Source organism: Mastigoproctus giganteus, chromosome 8, assembly GCF_048544385.1.
Source record: "Mastigoproctus giganteus isolate SK-2022 chromosome 8, ASM4854438v1, whole genome shotgun sequence".
Classification (NCBI taxonomy): Eukaryota; Metazoa; Arthropoda; class Arachnida; order Uropygi; family Thelyphonidae; genus Mastigoproctus; species Mastigoproctus giganteus.
In genome coordinates this window covers 155,197,638-155,221,647 of record NC_143582.1, presented here as the reverse complement: position 1 = coordinate 155,221,647, position 24,010 = coordinate 155,197,638, and the positions used below count along the sequence as shown (strand labels likewise).

General features: G+C 39.6%; 1 protein-coding gene across 1 annotated transcript in view; it reads right to left on the bottom strand.

The window, feature by feature from the left end:
* LOC150081934 (toll-like receptor Tollo) overlaps positions 1 to 24,010 on the bottom strand; it is a 540,221-nt gene that overhangs the window by 303,149 nt on the left and 213,062 nt on the right. The window contains exon 3 of the mRNA XM_090378993.1: positions 3,211 to 7,385. Within this exon, the coding sequence (XP_090235119.1) occupies positions 3,280 to 6,852 (3,573 nt within the window). The 5' untranslated portion in view covers positions 6,853 to 7,385 and the 3' untranslated portion in view covers positions 3,211 to 3,279. The remainder of the gene's footprint in view (positions 1 to 3,210; positions 7,386 to 24,010) is intronic.

The following is a 24,010-nucleotide window of genomic DNA, read 5'->3' as shown; positions in this document are numbered from 1 at the left end:
GTGATAATCAACCAATAATCCCAAAATTCTCATACCACCCTTGTGCTCAGAGGATAGAATTTGACCACTCGACTAGTTTGAACATCTGCATGTCGTAAAAGAGGACTAAGAGAAGTTAATATTAAGAAAACCTCACGTCCTTTAGTGTAGGTTGTAAAAACTCACGCCAATGTACAATTATGAGTTACGTAGAGTATATAAGTATAAAACACCTTATCACATGATAAAACTATAAATAACAAAACGACACTTTTCCACGTAACAAAATTATAGTTTATTGAGAAAGGAAAATGAGAAATGAAGTACGTTTTCTAAGACCACTTTTAAGTAATCTAATTAGTTTACTTTTTTGCTACTAGAATATTCGCGGATCTTCCAGTTTGAAAGATTTTGGAAAAATTAAGCTATCACCACAACTAATGATAAATTTAAGCGAATGAGTCTTTAATATTTCGTTCTAAGCAAACGGACTGTGTTCTGACCGTTCTAGTTCTGATTAAGTTCGTCAAGGAATTACGTGGGGTATTAACCAAAATTACAGTTTATTTGCAATGCGATAGAGATTTATTTGGCGGTATAGAGAAATTTGTGCAGAAATTTATTATTTTCAGTTCCCACGAACTAATTTTTTCACGTGAGAAAGTATATTAAATTATAATATATTTATGATTATTGTTTGTTAGTTATTATTGTATGGTATATATTATCACTCTAATCATTACTCATACATTTCATTACTCAAATTGTAGCAGGATACTTAATGATTTTGTAATAACTGAGAGCAAAGCGGAGGAGAAATTGTTTAAGTTAAACATAAGAAAAGCACCTGGGGGTGGATGGGATCTATCCAGTTTTATTAAAGGAGGCAGCAAAGCAACTAAGCAAACCCTTAGCCATAATTATGAGAGCATCCTTGGACTCAGGGGAGGTCCCCACGGACTGGAGATGTGCAAATGTATCCCCAATTCACAACGGGGGATCGAAGGGTGACACGAGTAATTACAGATCAGTTAGTTTAACTTCTGTTCCGGGTAAAATAATGGTGTCACTGGTTAAAGATGCATTGCAGGATCATCTAGACAAGACTGCAGCAATAATTCAGACACAGCATGGGTTTGTTAAGGGAAAGTCTTGTCTGACAAATTTGATAGGATATTATGATGTGGTTACAAAGGAACTGGATGCAAAAAATAATTTTGATATCATATATTTGGATTTCAGGAAAGCTTTTGACACTGTTGCGCATGGAAGACTATTGTACAAATTGGAGCAGAATGGTATTAAGGGTAAGTTGCTACAATGGATAAAAGGATGGTTAAGTGGGAGAAGACAGAGGGTAGTAATCAATGGGTGCTGCTCTTCGTGGACTAATGTTATTAGTGGAGTCCCACAGGGTTCGGTGTTGGGTCCACTGTTGTTTTGTATATTTATCAATGATATTGATGAAGGTATATCAGGCTTATTGTCGAAGTTTGCAGATGATACAAAGGTTGGCAGGGTTGTTAATGACAGCAATGGCAGTGTGCTACTGCAACAGGATCTAGATAATTTGAGCAGATGGGCTAAGAAGTCGCAACTGAAGTTTAACCTTGACAAATGCAAAGTACTGCATATGGGTAGAAGTAACCTCAGAGAAACGTACCAACTGTATGGTACTACACTTAAGGTGGTAAAAAATGAAAAAAGACTTGGGAGTAATTGTGAAGTCATATGAAGTTCTCTGACCAATGCAGACAGGCTGCCAGGACAGGTCATGGGGTTTTGTCAATGATATATACGAATTTTGCTAGCAGGGAAAAGGAGGTGATTATCCCTCTGTATAAGTCAATGGTCAGGCCACGCCTTGAGTACTGCGTACAGGTCTGGAGGCCTCATTTTAGAAAGGATGTAGATTTACTTGAGCGTGTACAGAGAAGGGCAACAGGATTGCTGAGGGGAATGAAGGGATCCTCTTACCAAGAGAGGCTTAAGTTCTGCAAATTGCAGTGGCTGGAGACTAGGCACCTGCGCAGTGATCTGATTGAGGTGTATAAGGCCTTGAATGGGTTGAGCACGCTGAATTCTGATGGGATCCTTCCAGTTGTTCAGATTACGAACCTAAGGGGGGCATAAATTCAAATTAAGAAAAGACAGATGTAGAATAGATGTGCGGAAATTTGCCTTTAGCCAGCGGGTGGTTAATTGCTGGAACAAACTTCCATCTGTTGTTGTGGAAGTTGATAGGTTGAATAAATTTAAGGAGGAACTGGACAGGCATTTGGAGGGAATGGTGTGATATTTAAAAAAAATTTTTTTTTTTGGCTGATGCTGCATAAGCTCATACACATGCTTTCTTGCATCACATGCCACTACTACTACAGTTATACATGTGTCTAATGTCTCATGAATTATATATGTTTATGTCCTAATTCTTATCGCATCATATTTGATGGTTTTATATTTATAAGACGATACTCAGTTTCACTCTATTGAAATCATTTACTCTCAAAGTGAGCGGGTTGATGTCGTAGACATTAAACTTATTATAAGCAACTCGGGCCATGATGCATCTATGATAATCGAAAAATCTGTAAAAAATTGAAGTCGGTATTCTTGTTTTGCAATAAAGAATAGAATAAAGAACTGGAAAAAATTGAAGCTTCTGCCTGAAATAAACTAACTTAGTATATAATGGAAAAAATACAAAAATTCATTTCATGGTCGACCAAATTCCAATCCAGATATTAAGAAAGTATAAATATCTAAAAATTCACTTACACCATGCATATATTCTTAAAGTTTAGGTCTTTTGGGAGTAAGGATAAAATATGTTTGTTTATTTTTCTTGGCGATAACGCCCTACGATCCTAATGGCAATTCTTCTTTACTAACCATCTCATTACGTATTTCATTCCCTGCAGGAACTAACACAAATGCTTCGTATATCAAGTTGAAAATGAGAACACCAGCACATGCGCGATTACTGTCCATTTATACTGTAGTGATATTATTCAAGATATGCCGTGCATTATATTTGAAATATAAATAATCATTGGAAAAAAAAAATTACTTATCAAATATTAACAAAACGGAGTAGAAAAACCTTACATGTTTCAAGGTATATAAAGATGCAAGTACAAATATACGTAAATATTTACTTACCGAAGATTTATCAACAAATTTTTTACTCGCCCATGATTTACTAGGATTAATAAAGAATGGTTTACTTACCTAAAATTCTGTGACTCGTACATCCCAATAACGAAGGGAGAGAGAAAGAGTCGAAAGGCAGATCTGTTGTTATATCACTTGACAAAGATGGCTTACTGGCACGAACTGCGAGATATATTTCCTCGAACGTTTGTTCTGATGTAGAGCTGAACTCGGCAGTTCGTATCTCAGTTTCTCCCAAAACCTTCTGTCTCTCCAGGATATGAATGTGGAATGTGGCAAACATTTCCTGATGTTTCTGTCGATTTCCAGCATGGCTGATCTGTCCAACACAATAACAACCAGCTTCTGCAGTTTGTTATACTCACACGAATGGTGGGCACTTTGTAACTCACAGCGACACCTATCACTGTTAAAATATTGGTCCGAAACTACTACTACTGTTCTACGACTACGTCTTATGGCTTCTGAAACAGCTTCCTCTGTCTCAAGTTCTTGCTGTAAATCCCGATGTCTAAGACACAACTTGTAGGCAGGATTGCCACACTCCAATTCAGCGGCTAAAATTTGAAGAATAAAAGCCTCGTCTTCTTTACAATATGTGACGAAGACATCGAAAAGGATTTCCTTGTCCTTCGGCAGGTCTGAAGTCCGTTTATTAAAGAGACGGATACCGTATTTGGTATAAAACCAAATTTTAATGTGCTTCTGGTAGGTATAAGAGAGGATCGTTAAAAGTACGAGGATGAGACAAACACAAGGTACAAGAATGATCCACATATATTCCTCCACTCTGTGAGCTTCAAAAGCCCGTAGAGGAAAGTAGTACGAACACGCGGTAACGTTAGCTCCCAAAAGGTGCTCTCCGAGTTCCTTCCTACCATTGACAACGCAGTGAATATCATCTCTATCTATTACGTGGCGCTCGTGCAGAGACAACCAAGAGTGGAACAACTCCATGAAGTCACATTCGCAGGTCCACAGATTGTTGCCCAACTGAATATCATAAAGGCGGTGGTTGTAATTCAACTTCCATATTTCGAAGGCCACAATAAGGTTGTGATCCAGGTGCAAAACCTGCAAGTGCTCTAGACGTAAAAATGTGTTGTTATTAATCACGCGCAGATCATTGTGAGAAAGATAAAGTTCTCTAAGATTGGGCACATCAAAAAATTCGTGTCCGTACAGCACACTGATGTCATTGTACTGAAGATGCAACACGTGAAGATTCCTCAACCCGCTGAAGGTCTTGTTGTGTATTACTTCAACATTGCTTTGGTTTAAATAGAGGATCTTCATGTTTTTTCGGCCTATAAATGGATGGCTCGATAGATTCTTTAGATAATTTCCATCCAGGTATAGTTCCGTCACATCCATGGGAACAGTCGTTGGAATGGTAGAAATGTCCTGGTTACCACAGTCTACGATATTAGAATTCCAAGTCTGATCTGAAAGACAAATGCAACCTTCGGGGCACACCATTTCGCAGTCACAAGCGTCAAAATCACAACAGTGACAAAGGGCAAAGCAATGACTATTGTAGGTACAAAGAAAAGACGAAGAAGTGACGCTCGAAACCGGAAGAGTTACATGGCCTCGAGGTAATGGTGCTAGGCATCGAACATTTGACAAATCTGGAACTGTGGGATAGTAGGTGGTGTCGTTCAGAGAACTAATCCAAGTCAACCACTCCATCTTGCAATCACATATATAGGGGTTCTCCGAGATGAAAAATTTTGGCCGCTGTATTGAGTTGAGATTAGTATTTACTCTAAATGCATTCAAATCAACTCTTTGGAGGTTATTATGCCTCAGATCCACTAGAGATAAGTTCAGGTTTCGGTAAAATGTAAAGGGATGCACAGTTCTGATTCTGTTCCAACTAACCTTGATCACCACAAGAGTGCGAGGAAAGGAACTGACTCCGATTTCTGTCAGAATGTTCGAGGACACGTCCAGATACCGAAGCTGAACCACCGATTCCAAACGAAAATAGTTCCCGAGTGTGTCCAGATCGTTATCATGCAGATCAAGAACGTGGAGTCCAGCTGGAACCAACGCATAATCAAACCATTTGACCTTGTTACGGGAGATGTTCAAGAAAGTCAAATGATGAAGGGTACGAAACAATCCGCTGATATCCGAAAGGTGGTTTTCGTTAAGATTTAGAGCGCGAAGCTGAGGGACTTCGTCAAACATCCCCTTCTCAACAGCCTCCAGATAATTGGTGCTTACATCCAGAGTCTTCAGAAATCTCAAACCTTTGAAAATTCCTTTAGTTAAATTTCTAATGTGATTTCCAGACAATTTTAAGCTCACTAATTGCCCTATTTGTCGGAGCTCTGCATTTCTCAAGTCGATAATGTAATTATCGGAGAGATCTAAATGTTTCAAAGACTTCAATAGATTAATGGCTTCTGGAAATAATCTTAATCTGTTTCCTCTTAACTTGAGATTTCTAATAAAAGTGCAGTTGCCAAGTGATTGTGGATGCAGAATCTCAATAAGATTATTGCTGAGAGTCAAGTAATTTAGAGCGCCAAGACCATTTAGAGCAAAAACATCGATGCTCGTCAGTTTGTTTCCACTCATCGTGAGGGTGTGCAGATTGGTCTGAGAGGTGTAGGAATGGTCTGCCAAGAGCGAGATACGGTTGTTATGAAGGTAAAGAATTCGAAGGTTCGACAAACTGCGAAATGAGTCCCGGTTTATTTCCCGTAGTCGATTATGGCTGAGGTCCAAGACAGCAAGTCGAGGTAATTCACCGAGATGTGCTACTGAAAGGTTATTCCAACTGAGATTTAGCACAGAAAGTTGATGAAGGCCTTCTAACATCTCACCGGACAGAAGAAACAAAGAATTATTTACCACATTGAGCTCGCGCAGCTCAGCACAGTGACGATAGAGAGAAGGGGGAAATGTGGTGATTAGGTTATTGGAAAGGTCAAGTGTTTGAAGTCGTTTCAAACCAACAAGGGCATCAGCAGAGATAAACGAGATCTGGTTATTTCTCATTAAAATTACCTTCAGTTTACGAAGTGCACAGAAAGAACAGTTACGAAGATTGGTCAGCCGATTACTGGAAAGGTCAAGAGTATCTAAGTTTGATACACAAGAATCAAAATCGTCTGTCGAAGTCACGAATTCCCCCAATTTGTTGTTGCTCACGTTTAGCATGCTTAAGTTGGTTAAACCACATAAAAACTGTTGGGGAACGTCACTAAGTCCGCTGTAACTCAAATCCAAAACTTCCAGGCTTAACCCTTCTCGATAATCTTCGGGGAGGGTCATTTCGTCATCTACATGGACGTGAATTGTTAAATTACGTAGAAAAGGCAGCATCCGAAACATTGCTTTCGTCGTCATGTTTGTCAGCTTGCAGCGTTCTATAGTCAATGCTTGCAGCTGGCTGGAAGGGGAGGACAAAAAAGACCTCATTAGATCATTCTCATCGATGATGTCATCACAGATGACAGACAGTTTAGTGGCAGAATGATGTGATCTGAGGTCGAGAGTGGGTGATGCGGCCTTTATCCGGCAGGTGACAATCACTTCGGTGCCCTCTTCAGTTTGCTGACAAACGTACGGCGGTACAGCCAGCACACCGCAACGTGCGACAAATGATATTAGTAACACCAAGAGTATCGACATCTCGACGGACGATTCGTGCGATCCGCAACTGAGGCGTTTCCTGTAGCACATTGTGGCGATCGGTTCGACTGGCGTCGGCAAACGAAAGTAAAGCGAACGATAGTGTTTTAGCTAAGAACACGTTTCCTTCTTCTTCTTCTGCATGTTAATAGACGTCGATTGGGGAGAATTTCCCAGCACGGATTTCCTTCTTGAGGTAATTTGTGCCACAGCGGAGAGCGATGCGATGTTTCCCCAGGAAGATATTGCTACACAAGTATTGTCTGTTACAGGGAAGCGGCCACATTTCTCATGCTAATGGATCAAGCTTAAAGCAGCGGTGAGACGAGAGGGTGATTTTGGAGAGCATGAAAATAACATTTCTTCCTTAATGCCGCCGCGGGAGTCAACATCGTCTGCCATTACACTGTTTGCTCTATCTGTCTTGCAGGCCGGATTGTGGACGGCAGGTTCTACAGAAACAGATCGTATCTTCTTACAGAAGTGATGAGATACGGAACAGCCGAGATTATCGGATAAAGACGTCACTTATATACACGAGAAAACGTAAAAGATTTACGGTCGTACAGCCTTCTGCCGATTTCCTGAAAAGATATAAAACAAAATAATGAGAAGTTCACAAAATGCTCTGAGAAAGAAAGAGAGAGAGAGAGAGAGAGAGAGAGAGAGAGAGAGAGAGAGAGTTTATTCTACAACATTATTGTAAAGTGAATGATAGCAGAGAGAAGCCGTTAGGGGGCAACTTGTATTTATTAGATTCTAATAGCTTCTAACAGTAGTTTTATGACTGAGGCGTACTTGGTGTCCTTTTGGAGCCTTCGCATTACGTACGGTATCTCAAGTAAGGAGGTCGCAGTTGCTTTTATACGTCGTCAGCAACGAAAGCACGTAAATGGAAGTAGTTAACGACAAGTCAACATTTCGTTTAGCTTCCTTACAATCTGCCAAACAAACAAGAAACACAAGTAAAACCTGTCTTACTTCTACTATCCGACTGTTTCTTCTGATTACAGAATAATTTCGCGACATAAGTTTTTCGGATTCCATTTTGACAATCCGTGAGTTTTTTTATTATCAATAAGTGCTCACAATAAATACCCGTGCACCGTAAAAGATTCCATTCGTTCTAGTATAAATATATTCTTTGTTTTTATTATCTCAAAGAGATAGGTTCTTTTTCACAACACATCATCTATTTCTTATTTTCGAAACTTAAGAGTACGCTAGACATGTGGATAGAATGAGTGACGAAATTAAATATCGGCACGGTGTACTTTTTTAAACCAACAATGAAGGAAGGTTAATGCGCGTAATAGATCTGGCTTAAATAAATGAAAAAAAAATCTCGATTATCAGACAAATTGTAGATCCTAATTCAGAAGCTCTCTGGGTAGCACTTTCTCGTGGAAAAGACCTGGGTTCGAATACAATCAGTGACGTAAGGAATATTTATGGGGCTTTTTGACATGGTGACTGAGTTAGCTGTTCTCAGTCGAGGATGGCATGGTTTTTCTCACGGAAAGTCGGGATTTTCGTCCAGCAAATAGCAAATCGATCACAGAACACACGTAATTTCCAGATATATGATATTAGAAGACAGAATCATCTATCATAACACGCAGTGAGCGGTCAGAGAAAACTGGCTACTCAACTGCAAAAATCAGGATACAGATTACTTAGATCTTTATCAAACACGATCGAAAGCCTTAAAATATAAAGAGCAGCTGCTTGATAAAGTTTCTCCGAACTTTTTCATGGAATCGTCCAAAGATAAGTACAACTAGAAAAGCTATCACCAGTGGATCAACAGTTCGTATTAGTAAGTGTAAAAGTTGACAGTTGACAGATTCTCCATTACTTGGAAAAGAATTAAGGTATATCCAATGGAACGAAGAGAGAGCGCGTTATCATTCTTTTTAGGAATATGAGCAAATTTCCAAGCAAAAGGAAAACAAAAAACTTAACTTTGTTCACCAACAGAGCTGATGGACAAAATTACTGAAGTTTGCTACTAATTTTGTTAGTCTTTAACTTATGGGAGAAAATATTTTCCATTTATGCACATCTATAAATTAAATACAGAAACAACCCGAGTTTCCAACCAGACTTCAGATTTGATCTCTCTCTGTAGTGGTTCTGAATTTCGAAGGAATACGCAGATGATCAATGAACTATGCAATCGGATAGTTCATAGTGTAAGTATGAAGATGATCACTGATCATCTTCATACTTATATAGTTACTTAATCAACTTTAGTGACTGTATTAGCATCATTTCCGTTTCACATTTTCGTGACAAACTGGTTTTACTTCAGCCCAAAATTTAGCCCCAGATCACATCAAAAACAAAATAGAAACTATACAGTTCAAGCTAAATGATTTTATAATCGTACTCAAATAAAAGAAAAAATCATGGATATACCGAATTTTAAAAGGGGTTCCGCGAGATATGGAATTTTCACGAAAAGAGTTCCCGGTAAGCTAAGCTTCGAAAAACAGAAAAAAAAACCTCATTGACAACGACGTGATTCTGATGTTTTTTTCTTAGTGACTGAGGTAAGAGTAGCAAATGTACTGACAAGAAATTTCATCTCACATCAGTACAACGGGCTCTGAAAAATTATCCCTACTGAATCTAGCGATTTCAGACTTGTAAATTTAAAAATTTGAAATATGCCCTTGGAGAGCCCACTGACCTTCAATATCAGCGTTTTGGACTATAATTTTCTAGTGGGCGACAAGTGCATTCCAAGAACAGTTAGCAAAAAAGCCTAGTAAAAGATGAAAAATCACTTTCAAAGTAATCTTCATTTGTATGCTCTATTAGAAGTAATAATTTTCCGTGAATTCACTGAGTTTACACAATGTAAATAAGTCCCTCTCTCTCATTTTTTCCTCCCCACCAATTGCATAGAGTACTCTCGATCCCACTGGTTATTACAGTGAACGACAAATTTCGTAAAAACCCTAGTGATTTTCATTATAAAAAAGAAAGTATCATGGGATACACTTTCTTATTATGAATTAAATATTCAATCTCATGAAAAAAGGAACTGGATGGATATCTTGAAATATACGATTGGAACAGCGTTTTTCCAAGTTTCTGTGATACATATTTTATTACATGACAAGAAGCGCAAACACCTGTTTGAGTAGGCATAAACACCATGACTGGGAATCTTCGAAGAAAATGATGTTGAAAATCTACCGGTACAAGCCTAATTAAGCCGGTACAAGGGTCCGGCTTAATTCCTATTAAAATCTAATCCATCTCTGAAAGAAATGATTATAACGACAACAGTCTGCAAGATTTGATCATACAGTAGACTCAGGAGGCGGATTAACCGAGGTCTCTGCCGGGTTATACGGAGAGACAAGGAGAGGCCGTTTTCACTAACAGGACGATGCAAGAAATTTAGTACCATTCGCAGAAAGGCCAACATAGTTAAAAAAAAAATAAATAAATAAATAAATAAATAAATAATATATATATATATATATATATATATATATATCAGCTTTTCATTTTCAAAAAAAATTGTTAAATCTTCCCACTTATATGCTGTAGTGTACTTATATGAATATGTATATAAATAAATTTCTATTTTCTTTACATTCTCGAGTTATTTATTCATTTTGCAGACTATCCAGGGTTTCGATTATCCGCGAAAATTTATTTCTTCCGCCCAGATAATGGCCAAGCTATAGTGTATTATACTGAGTGAACAAAATTATTGGAATACCTACCTAGTAACAGGTAGGTTCACCTTCCTCTCGGATAAGGGCTGTCACACGGCGAGGCATTGAGTCCACTAGTTCACTAAAGTGTTCCACAGGTATTTCCATCCATGCTTGCTACACCGCTGTCCATAATTCTGTCGCATTCCTGGGTGCAGGATCCAAAGCTCGAATGTACCTTTCCACAGCATCTCAAAGATGCTTCACAGGATTCACATCCGGTGAACGGGGAGGCCATTCGATGGTGGTAAAATTTGCAGAATGCTCATATAGTCATGTTCTAGTCACCATGACTCTGTGGGGAGGTGCATTGTCCTACTGGAAGAGTCCATTGCCTTGTGTGTGTGCACGATGCAGACGGTCTGCAAGGATGAACACGTAACCTGGACCGTTCAAAGATGCGTCTAGACGTACCAGAGATCCCAACGTGTGCCAGTTGAACACGCTCCCGACCTGCCTGAACAGTACCTTATTGATATGACGGGGACATAGCTTCGTGCGGTTTCCGCCAGATACGCACCTTCCAGTCTGCTCGAAATAACCGGAAACGGGACTCATCGGACCAGGAAACCAATCTCTAATCATCCGAGGTCCAGTGCCGATGTTCATTCGCCCAGTTGAGGCGTAGAGGCTTGTGTCGTAATATTAGCAATGGGATTCTGTTGGGTCGGCGGCTCCCATAACCTGTTTCGGCTAATGATCGCCTGCTGGTTTTCGTGAAGACGTTTCTGGCATCTCCCTCGTTGATTCGGCGGTGATTTGTGTCACTGTCGCTGTCCAAAACAATGTGAGACAGAAGTCAACGGCCATGTTCATCCAACACCTTTCTCTGCCCAGAAAAATGTTCCAGCAGGTTCGATCAAGGCTACCTACCCATGAGGTAGATGCCGCCAGGGAGGCTTACCGCATTTTCAGAAATGAATACACAAAGCTAATACGTAAAAGTAAAAAGCAAACGTGGCAAACCCTGGTATCCATTTCTGGGAATAAGGACCCCTGGGGCATCGTTTTCAAGATCGTAACAAACAAGCTGCCGCGAGAAGAGGTACTCGATACGACACTAAAGATGGATGGCTCCTCTACTTACACCTGGAAGGATAGCATTAACAATATTCTAGACACCACTTATCCCATTGAAGCTGCAGCTATGGCTCAACAACAACAAGAAATAGTAGATGAAAATCACAACTATCATCCTGCCTCTGTAGAATCCCCCTTCACTAACATTGAGATGGACTTGGCAATAAACAAAATGAGAGTAGGAAAAACACCTGGTGCGGATCTGCTGGAAGTGGATGTGGTTAAAAAATTTGCAGAATACTATCCTGTTACTCTCCCTAAGCCTTCTAAATAGATGCCTGACAGAAGGCACCTTTCCAACATCCTAGAAAACGGCAACCCTGAAATTTATTTTGAAAAATACCGACAAGCCACCACAAATTCCAACCTCCTATCGCCCGATTGCCTTGCTCTCTGTAATGGCCCAGTTACAAGAACGCCTGCTCCTATTTCGCTTAACCGCCAGATATGAAGAACAGAAACTTCCAAGTGACAAGCAATTTGGATTCAAAGCAGGTAGCAGCACAGAAGATGCCATAAACAGATTAATCACTCAAGCAACTCACACAGCCTTTAAGTACTCCCTTGCAAGCATGGTAGACTTCGCTGGGGCCTTTGATCGACTATGGTGGCCCAGTGTTCTTCGGAGGCTTTGGCAATCAAATGTTTCCAACAACCTATACAACAGTTTAAGGTCATATTTAACTGGTAGAAAAGTCCAAGTTACCAACCGATTCTAGACAGTGACTAGGTACATCGATCGAGGCTGTCCGCAGGGCTCTGTGCTTGGCCCTTTCCTCTGGTCTATTGTCCTGGATGAGTTCATGGACCTCATGTATGAGTGCCCCATCTACGACAACATTCGGACGATCTTGTCCTTTTGGTATGTACTAACACCAGGACAAACCTGGAGAAAATGGGAAATGGAATGGTAAAACTTCGGAACTGGGCAGCCCTGCACAACCTTACCATTTCAGGAGAGAAAACAAAATCCATACTCCTTAAAGGCAGGCTACAAATCACAAGACCACCTACAATAAAATTAAACTTTATACCCATACGGCTGCACACTGAAGTCAAGCTCCTAGGTATCTTCTTAGACTTGGGGCTTACCTTCCATCATGACCTAAAGTATCTAGACAACAAAATTCAAAAGGTACAGTGTTATGATAAGGCGGGTCAGCAGGGCAGGCTGGGGGCTGAAGCACAAAGCTCTTACTCTCATATACCAAGCGGTATACGTGCCAATTGTGTGTTATGTTGCCTCCATCTGGTACCGAAAAGCCATCCTAGCAACAAAATGTAAGCTGGATTCAATCCAGAGGTTCATGCTCCTTTCAATTTGCAGGGCGTGTCGCACCGTCAGCACCCCTGCTCTGCAGGTATTAACTGGTGTCAGCCACTATACTTAGAAGTGGTTAAAAGAAGGCTTTTTTATCACTTAAGGAATGGAGTTCCAACCCAACTGCTTAATTTTCAACTTGGCACCACAAACGGCACCAGGCAGGAAAGACAACGGATAACCCAATATCTACAAGAGATATGGCAACATGACTGGGACACTACAACAAAAGGGGCCATCACAAAACGATTCTTTCCATCTATAAGTTCAACTCACCCAGAACCTTCACCCTGGTTTTCGCCTGGCCTCCATGTGACCTTTATCATCACCGGCCATGGATCCTTCCAACAAAAACTGACCGCCATGGGAATCGAGAATGATCCACGTTGCCACTGCGGCGAAGAGGAGTCTTGAGGGCACCTCATGTATGAGTGCCCAGCTACGACAACATTAGGCTTAAATTCCTCACCACAATACAGAGAAACCCTCGCAATCAATAATTCACTCTGCTACTCGAGGAAGATACCTATAAGGCATTAACCACCTACGCGCAGGAAACATTTGCACTTAGCCGAGCTAAGATCGCAGAACTCAGAGCTCAAGAACTAAACCGGACCAGCGTGGGATAACTCTCCATCCTCCCAACCTCCCCAGAACAACACAGACATGATCATGCTAACCCTAATAGGGTAGGATCTATTGCAGGCACCATCCAAGGTGCGGGATGCTGGCACTCCTCGGAGTGCGGGATTTAAAAGTCATCGCAGGGTAGGATATACTGCTGGCACCGACCACAGTGCGGGATCTACAGGCACTATGCCATTGGCAATTACACAGGGGCGCCTGTCCCCTGTGACTTTTAAACCCACTCCCTTTCCTACACTTCGCCTAAACTAGGGTGGATTTATTCTATCCTGTAAACCCACCCAAATTCATTCTCCTCTAATCCTCTCTTCTTCTATGCCCCCCCTCTCTCTCTCTCTCTTTTTTTAATCTGTTACTTTATTTACTTATTTTATTATTATATATATATATATATATAAATATTTTATTATTTTTTTTTATTTGGTCTCCGTCAGGAAGCCAGCCAGAGTATAATGGGCAGCCTGGCTCACCTCCTGACTCAGTGGTGGTGGCGGGCAACGTGGGGTTCCCTTAGGGGCCCTGCGGCTAAGTAGCCAGAGACAGAACAACAGAACATAGCACTACTCTGTCACAAACCAGACACCACACTTTTTCTGGCTTTTACAGAGATTCAGTAATTCTTCAAAAAGTACCATGGTGCAGATGTGGGAAACCACCGGCGGCGCCTTCCACAAAACGCTATGCCCACAGCGCTGTACACGATGAGACGTTATTCCGGAAATAGCGTATTGCCGAAACACTCTTGATACTGTCAAACGCGGATAGTGCAATTTCAGTACCATCCCCGGGATAGAATGACCCATGCGTCGGGCACCCTCTATCATACCTCTTTCAAAGTCGGTTAACCCACGTTTTATCCATACTAACATCGAATTACCGTCTACGTGAATGCAGTGAACCTATTGTTATGTGTACGTTGTTATGTCGCCTTGCCCAGGAACCAGGCATCCCATGAATTCTGTCCTTTCAGTGTATTTATAAATGGGAACTCATCTTGTATATATTATATTAATATTTCTTTACAGAAAAAAAAAAAAAAAACTCTCGAAAAAAATTGACAGCTTCACATCCATATATTACTTCTACGACCACCTTCACACAAAAAATAAAATTAAATAAACAAACAAATAATTGATAACTAAATTTCTTGTTATACTCGGTATAACAAGTGTTATACCGCGGAAATCTAATGTTCTGAGAGCTTCTTTGGATTCCATGATATTTTTCATGAATAAGTGAGAGGAGATCAGTGATCTTTGTTATGTTCGATTTCGTGTTGTTTCTTTAATGAAAGTAGAGGCCGATTAGGCAGAATAAAAGTAGGGGATACAGGTTTTTGAAATATAATGGCAATATTAAGTATTGTTAAATGTTGCTGGATTAAGAATTTTCAGAACCCTGGGGTTCTGCAATTTTTCATTTATTAATTATTTAATTTGTACACATGTATTGCTATTTTTATTTTTAATTATTGCTGTCTTTAAAGATATTAGGTTTCTGAAGAAGATTAAGACTTACAAAAGGGTTCGATGGCCAAAACATCATGGTTTAAGGTAGCCAAAATACCATCGCCATAGTTAACAACGGATCATGCAACTTTTGTAGCAGTGTATGGAATGGCTCTCGTAATATGTACGTACCAGTGGGTCATGCAAGCAACTCCAGGAAATAAAAAAATGGAATAGTTTACTCTTACGGTAATCTTAGCCTCTTTCTAATTACTTGCTGAATGAATGAAACGTGACGTACAGTAGAAAGCTAAAACTTGAAGTAGAAAAAAAAAAAAAACCATCATGCTCTATCTCTCTTAATGAAAAATGTCCAAGATCTGAAATTATCTGCAATGTATAAAATTAAACATAAATTAACTTCACATGCAGTCCGTGGAACTGCTTTTCTGTACGGGATCGATTTCTCATCTTGGGCATTCATTTCGACATGGGTGAAAACAGTAGCAAGAGTGCTAGAAGCACACGCTCTTTGAGTGCACCGGGGTTCAAGCCCGTAACTGCTAAATACAATTAAAGCTTGTATTGATGATCTATTGTAAATTCTATTGACCTGATGGTCGTGCCGGAATATAAACAAGAAATTTTTTTTTTTTTTTTTTTTTGAAATCTATGTAAACTTTTATTATTGGCTTTGGATTGGAGTGTTTTGAATTTTCGCCAAAGCAACTAAAGCCATGAGTTGCCGGTATCTCGTGTCTGTAAACTGTGTTTTCCAATGTCCTATAATCAGTTTGCCTGTTTAACGGGATTTAAAACCCGAGTTACCATTAACATTTCTTAAAATACCTAATTGATGTTTTTACAGGGTTTTTCCTGCATATTTCTCCTCCCCCCCACAAATACTCTATTTATTCCTACTTTCCCCATTGTCAAAAAGCGATTACCCAAACTTTTCATCAAAGACACCTTGACTGATAATTATTTCAGTGACCCACACACTGCTTAAAATTAATTTCCTGAGATTCAGTCTTCTGTTACTCTCTAAGTTATATTTATTTATTCCCTCTAGTTCTTGTTTCCATCTGTCACTGAGAATGTACCTCTTTCCTTAATTTTATTGATCCCTTCGGTACCTTATGAGTGGGGGCTCAGTTAGGCACCCTTAAGATATCTAGTTGCCAAGCTTTGCAGTCCACCCCTCTAAGCCAATGGTTTTCAACCGGGGTGCCGCAACAACATTCCAGGTAATTTTAGATTAAGTTTCTTAAACTTATTATTTTTTTAAATTTATATATTTATTTCATTGTAAAAAGGTGTACGATATCCATTGCACCGTATCTTTTTAATTTTGGGGTGATCTATATAATTGATATTTATTTAGTACCTCTATATAAAGAATAAAATTATTATATAAGTACAGTATATATAATTTGCATTATTATAATAACTATCATATAACATTTTTTTAATATTATATATATATATATAATATTAAATATAAATATAAATATTATATATATATATTATATATATATATATATATATAATATTAAACTGATTCTGTGTGTATGTGTGTGTACACACACACACAGAATAAATAAATAAGAAAAAATAAATAATAAATAAAATAAGAATGCATTCAGCCATGTGACGAACAAGCTAGCCGTCTTCGAATTTGTTAACTTATTGACTTGGAGCTCATCCGCTGTGGGCTGCTCTATCAACTGTCCAAGGACAAAGAATCTACCTGCTTTGACTTTACAACTGACCGGACGAATAACATCGAACTCGAAAAGAAACGCCTCCCTGCTCTGAGGGCCTGGCAGACCCGACGAAAGGAGAGGTCACCTGAAGATTTATTCCGGACATCCAAAAGGTCTTTCCCAAAAGTGAAATCGGATTTTTCCAGAAGTCCTGACATTCTACTTACTCACAGAACACGGAGCAATGAGAGGAAAACTATCGACACTTGGACTAAGTGATACCCCTCTCTGATATTGGGAGCATCTCATACACCAGTGCACTCTCTACGACGGTCTATGCTGCCTCATCACTAAACTTCGCTTCATACCACAAAACCAAGGATATTACTTCCTAGAAAGTGAGGGCAACTATAAAGCCTTGAAACAATATGCACAGGACCTCTTTACCCGAAGGACATATCTACAACCGACATAGTCCCTCGGAAAACAGACACTGACTCAGTATTCCATCTTAATCCAACCCAGGAAACAAGATATTCACAAAGAGAAAAGCAGCAAAGTGGCAGCCTCCTCTGATTGACTACCAATGAACATGGCCAATATCTGACTCGACTACACTAAAGCAAACAAAGGACAGGATCTTGTGTCCCAGGAGTGATTGACAAATTGAAATAGACAACGGACTCATAGAACTGGACACTAGAAACTGACTTATTGTCTCAACACCATGAACAAAGAGAGAGAACTCTGGACAAGATGATGAATTGGCATTAGCTATCTCCCTGATCACCTCCTGGATAGCTACTGACCTATGACAGACACTGGAATTGGTGCCTCCTAAACTGGACTCCACAGATCAGACACCGCAGCCTTGCTGTCAGCACGCTATATTGGAGTTCTGATCCGGGAACCTTTCCTGGCTTCTGTCTTTCCCTTTCTGTAGGGGGGGAGGGGATGGGAGGTAATAGTTTGCGTTTTACCCCGACACCCCTGTTTTTCCTTCTGGTGGGGCATGGGCCTGCTCCATTGACGATCATTGGGGTCGCCTTCCCTTTCGTCCCCATTTTTCTAACTTAACCCCTCGTCGTCAGACTCCCCCCCTACTCTACCTGTATTGCTAGGGAATGCCACACAAAATGTAAAATTTAAAATATCCAAATTCAAACCGCACATATAGACCTTTTTCGGCTTAATTATATTCTAGCGCCAGCCCCCCCCTCTCTCTCTCTCTCTCTCTCTCTCCTTTCTTTTATATTTTAGGCCCTAGCCACTGAAATCTCAGGAAACTAGGTGGGTGGCAGGACCTGCCAGAGTGAAAATAAAAATGCTAATGTACCTGGGCTGGTCTTCCTCCACGGAGCCAAGTGTGAGCAATATTGGTCCCCAACAGAGGTCCAGGTGCTAAATGGCCAGATGAACAACGATACACAACACATATATAATAATATAATATCTACACCACTTTAAATCTTGGCCTCAACAGTGTTATATTTCACATGACAATGTATACTACGTGGAGATGGGGGAGAACCCCTGGTAGTACCATCTGACAACGAACACACTTTTCACTTATCGAAATCGTGAAGAAGCAAACAGTGACAAATTATAGACCCACCACTGAAGAAAAATTAAAGTGAACGAAATAGAAAAATCACTGCAGATATAGTTGGATGAAGTGTAATGTAGTAGCCAAGCATTCTGGTCTCTTGCCAACGCTATTGGCCGGAACTCTGGCCCATCTTTGCTCCCACCTCTGGTCAAAACCAAATGGTTCTGTTGTAACTTCAGCCAAGTATAAAGCTGACCAGCTAGCATCCCATTTTGCTTCCAACTCATGTATTAATGATCTTGGTAAAACACCTCCCACCATTCCCAACACGCTCCATTCAATGCCTCCTATGGTCTTCCGTCAAAAGGATGTCAGAAGGATTTTAATGAAAATTGATGCTAAGAAAGCTGCAGGTCCTGGTGGTATTTCTCCACTTGTTCTAAAAACCTGTGCTCCTGTTCTTTGCCGCCTTTTTTCAATTTGTTATTCCAAAGGTGTTTTTCCTTCTACTTGGAAATATGCTTATATCCAGCCAGTTCCTAAAAAGGGTGACAAATCCCTCCTACCCAATTTATCGTCACATTGCAATTACTTCTACTCTTTCTAAAGTAATGGAGAAATAAATTAACCGCCAACTCTTAAACTACCTAGAAACCTTCCGTCTGATCAACGATCGCCAGTATGGATTCCGTCAGTGTCGATCCACTGGTGATATTCTGGCTTATGTTACCCATTTATGGACAAATTCCATGGAAAAGTTCGGTGAAACACAAGAAGTTGCTCTTGATAACTCAAAGGCTTTCGATCATGTTTGGCATAAAGGTCTCCTAAACAAGCTTCCATTTTATGGTTTGCCAACTGTTTTCTGTAATTGGTTATCCAGTTCTCTCTCTGATCGCTTACTGAGGGTGATGGTAGATGGCTCTCTGTCTTCTAACTTCTCCACTAATGCTGGTGTCCCCCAGGTTCTGTTTTTCCCCCCTCTTTTCCTCTTGTACATTAATGACCTTCTTCCATTAACTGGAAATCATATCCATAGTTTTGCCGATGATAGCACATTGCATTCTACTTTCCATTTTGAGAAACCTTGCCCTGCTCAATCAGCTTTAACTTCTCGAATATCCCCTACCAATTCCTTAAATGCCCATCTCCAGGTAATTCTCCAGTGGGGCAAGGATAACTTAGTTGATTTCAATCTTTCTAAAACTCAGTCTTGTCTTATATCTCGCAAAAAGGATTCTTCTGCTCCTATACATATCTTTGGTGACACTCCGATTTCTAGGCAAAATGATATACAGTATCGCTTTTGAGGATTACCCTTACTTCTAATCTCTCTTGACACAAGCATATTACAAATATTGCTTCCTCTGTATCTAAAAAACTTGGTTGTCTCTTTCGCTTTCGCCGTTACTTTTCTTCCAAACAGCTGTTCACTCTGCACAAATCGCAAATCCTCCTTACCATGGAACACTGTTCTGAAATCTGGGGCGGTGCCCCCAAAACTTCTCTCAGGCTTCTAGATTCCATTCAGAAGACGGCAGTTAGGTTAATTAAATGATTCATCTCTAACAGAGTCTGTCCACTCGCTGTCTCATAGACGTACTGTTTCGGCTGCATGCCTCTTCTACAGATACTTCCATGGGCACTGTTCTTCTGAATTGGATTCTATAATTCCCGCTCTCTCTTTCAAAACAGTCCGAACATGCGCTGCCACCAGCCAACATTCATTTACTGTCCAACTTCAAACTCACAGAACCAACTTTTCATCTTCCTCGTTTATTCATTCAACTGCCATTTTCTGGAACAACCTTCCTTCGTACGTGATTCCTGAAAATTACAGTCTACAGAAGTTCAAGTCTAATGTCAACAAATATCTTCTCTCGTCTTCTCAATCCCCAAGCACGGTACTGAGTACTATAGGTTCTAATACCTCTCGTGTTTGGGGTTTTCATAAAAAAAAATAAATGTTCTGGTAAAGGTAAGCCGATAAATATCAGAGAAACAGTTTTCAAAAACTGGTGATAAAAAAAAAATGAAAAGAAAATTTTCCTTTATTTAATTCCCCAAATAACACGTATTTTGCAAGCAGTATGCAGGTAGGCGTAAACTGCCGACAGACAGATTAAGATAACTTTACGAAACCGCGAGATATCTTACCAGGGCTTATTTGACAATTCAGTCACTAGCAATCCTTAATAAAACAACTTCCATACCAGACTAACAATTAGATGGAATATGATGTCGCTTACTGGATTTATCTCAGAGTCAATTTAATGGAATCTAATACATTAACTACATTAAGATCAGCCACTTTATTTAAATTTCGTACCCGACTTTCTACATGATTAGAGAACACCGTTAAACGCACGTGATATGAATATAGATCACCGTCATCTAAGTTTTAAATTACTTATTAAGCTAATCAAATGGTGGAATTAGCTCATATGATGGCTGTTATTTCCAATCAACGGACTACGCAGTTTAGCTAGCCATTTCGTTAATTCAGTTGCCCGTTGTCCTGATTATAGGGGCGTAATGGGATCTTTGCTTTCGACGTTTATTTATAGCGAAGACTAAGAGGTTAATAACATACTTAGCATTCCGTTTATTACATAATCCCAAATCTATTTTGCAGTTGGTGTTCAAAAAATTAATGTGTTTGTTGATTTGTAACGTAACGGACATGGTTTGCAATCTTCCGTTCGTTATTACCTAATTTGGTCCTAAGTATATAATCCTCTCTGTCGAGAATAATAGTTTTACTGGGTTAATCTGATAAACATTCTGCGCAGGAGGACCTTCAGATAAATCTAATAAGTACGGAAAGTTCCATTTAGAATCATCCCGCTGTCTTATTTTCACACTGATCTGAACACGGCAACCTGTTCCAAAACAAAGGGTTGCCGGATTAAACGGTCGAACGGTGCATTTGAGATAACTATTACACTAGGTTAGTTATTTTTACCGTAATTTCTAGCTACAACCATCAACATTTAGCTTGAAGTTAGCTAAATCTTGAGATCTTGAAGTGTTTACAAAGATATTATATCGGTGGATAGACGATGACATTCAATTATCCAATTTTCTGCTTTGTTATACTAGGAGGAAAATGAACAATTAGCATTAGAAACCAAAAAACGAACATTTCTTTACTGGAAACTTCAGCGGGATAAACGAATTTTAATCTTGGCATTTCCTGTTCTCCAATCAATGGAAAATTTATTAAGAATAGCATTCCACCCCCTCATCGAGGAAGTCGAATATACGGTTTGTGTAGTGTCATTGTAATAGCCGAAAGCGGTTTCCGGCAGTAGTTTCTAACTTCTGGTCTGCAGACTGGGCGTTGAAATGCGATTTAAATTCCACCGACCCACACACATTAAAAAATATATAGTAGAACCCGTTAGGTATCAACATCTCAGAGAGAATGGATAATTTATTTGGACCACTAAACTTCCGTTAGAAATCTATCTATGAGGAAGTAGGGAAGTTCAAGAACAGCTAGTTTACGATACGTAAACATATTGTAAGATCTAAAATCTGACAAGTAAAATATTTTATACAGAAGTGAGATTAATTTAAAGTAAAGCTTCTGATATAGCAATACGGGGCAGCAAAACATTACTAGTCACGAATATTATTTAGATAATGGGTCACTCGCTAGGGATTTAATTAGACAAGGTAATAGAGAAGGCAGCGGTAAGCTTTACAAAGACTAGTGGCAATAGGGGGTACACTTCAGCTCCCAGCACAATGGAAACAGGTAGCAGCGGCTATTGGTGAGTACGTGTGAATAATTATAGCCCCGAAAGAACAATAGGGCAAAGGACCGAGTTTGTCGGGACATTCCTTTGATCGGTGACATATGGAGAAGAGACGGGTAGTAAGTACGGGACAAATGTCGGTGATAGCAAGTTTGGGATCTTAGGAAGAAAAAGTGTTAAGTGAAACAGAAATATGGCGGCGAACTTCAAAGCAGCGGACTGCCTGGGAAAATTTACAAATTTCTTAAAATGAGGAGTTGGATAGAGCACTGAAGAGACAGCTTGAGAAAAATGGGCGAATAGGACAGAGTGAAAGTTTGATAAAATGAGAAGATTGGTTAAGACTCAGAACTAGGGTGGGTCTCAATATAGAGGCAGTACGTAATTTAGATGAACAAAAAGTGAGTGAAAGGGGGGAGACAGATGACAGTTGAGATTTTGTTGGCGTTTGTGGACATGGGTTAAAATACTCACACAGTTGAGTTTTTTCGTGGATGTAAGTAAAAATGAGTTGAGAGAATGACAGTTTATATTTTGTCGTTGTTTGTGAAAATGGGTTAAAATAGTCACAGAGTTGAGCTTTATGTGTGTGTTTAGGGAAATGAGTTAGGAAACACAGTTCAGTTTTTTTCGTCGGTGTAAGTAAAAATGAGTTAGTGAGATAAGAATTGAGTTTTGTTGGCGTTTTGTGAAGATGAGTTAGGAGAGAACAGTTGAGATTTTTCTCGGTGTTTGTGGAAATGGATTAAAATAGACAACACAGTTGAGTTTTTTTTTGTGGTAGAAAAGATGTGTTAGAAACACAGGACAGTTGAGATTTTGTTGGTGTTTGTGGAAATGGGTTAAAATAGTCACACAGTTGAGTTCTTTCGCAGGTGTAAGTAAAAATGAGTTGAGAGACAGACAGTTGAGTTTTGACGTGTTAGAATATATGGAGTGTAAGGAGAATAAGCCTGTCCGTCATTGGAAGGCAATGGCAGTGGCCGTATGCAGAAAGTCTAATCCGTCATAGAGGAAGGCAAGGGTAGTGGCCGGTATGCAAACGAGCGCTGTAAAATATTTTTTGGTGAACGAGTTTTAATTAAAAGGTGGAGCGAAGAAGCGAGGGTAGCACCCTGTGAGCTTTCTCCTTGTGAATGTGTTTTTTTTTTTTTTTTTTTTAAGGTGGAGAGACGAAAGTAAAGGAGTGGAATGACAGAAATCAGCGAAAGCAAAGGTGCCTGGAAAAAGAAGCCCCTTTTGATGAACACATCGAGTTCCGATGTCCCAGACGGTAGGAAGCAGCCCCTGTATCGAAACTAACAAAGTGGTGAGGGCAAAGTGCCAGCCCTATTAGAAGGAGCGAAGCCGAAAAATTAGTAGCCCGATCAGGATGGAGAAAGGACGTCAGACCCATGCAGCCAAGAGTTCCGGAAAATTATCTGAAGCAGATTCAGGAGAAAGCAGATGAAGGAGATCCTCAGAAGGTAGCCTGAGAGCCTAAAATGGAAGCTTGAAACCTCCCCGGAAAAGAAAAGAAAAAGATAGAAGTAGGTGAGAGATATATTAAGTAAGTTAACAAGAATGACTGTTAGTGAAACAGTATAGTAATTAATTAAAAAGGGGTAGCAGTAGAAAGTAAAATGATAGATAAATTATCTCTGAAGTGAATTCTATATACTAACAGAGTTATGTAAAAAAAAGGGTTAATGTATAATGCAAGGGAAACGAAGGAATGACTAATAGAAGGAATGAGTAAATTGATGTGCAAATAGCTATGTGTTAGAAGGTTAGTAACGTTTATAAAGAGGAATTCTGAATATGTTTTAATGATAGATAATTGAGTTATATGAGCAACTCTGAATATAGTGTTTAATTGATGAAGATTTGTAGCTTTATCTGAAAGTCTAATAACAATAGAGACTTTAGGAAGGTTAAGATCGATCTACAAATATATTGTAATAGAATGGTGAGAACACA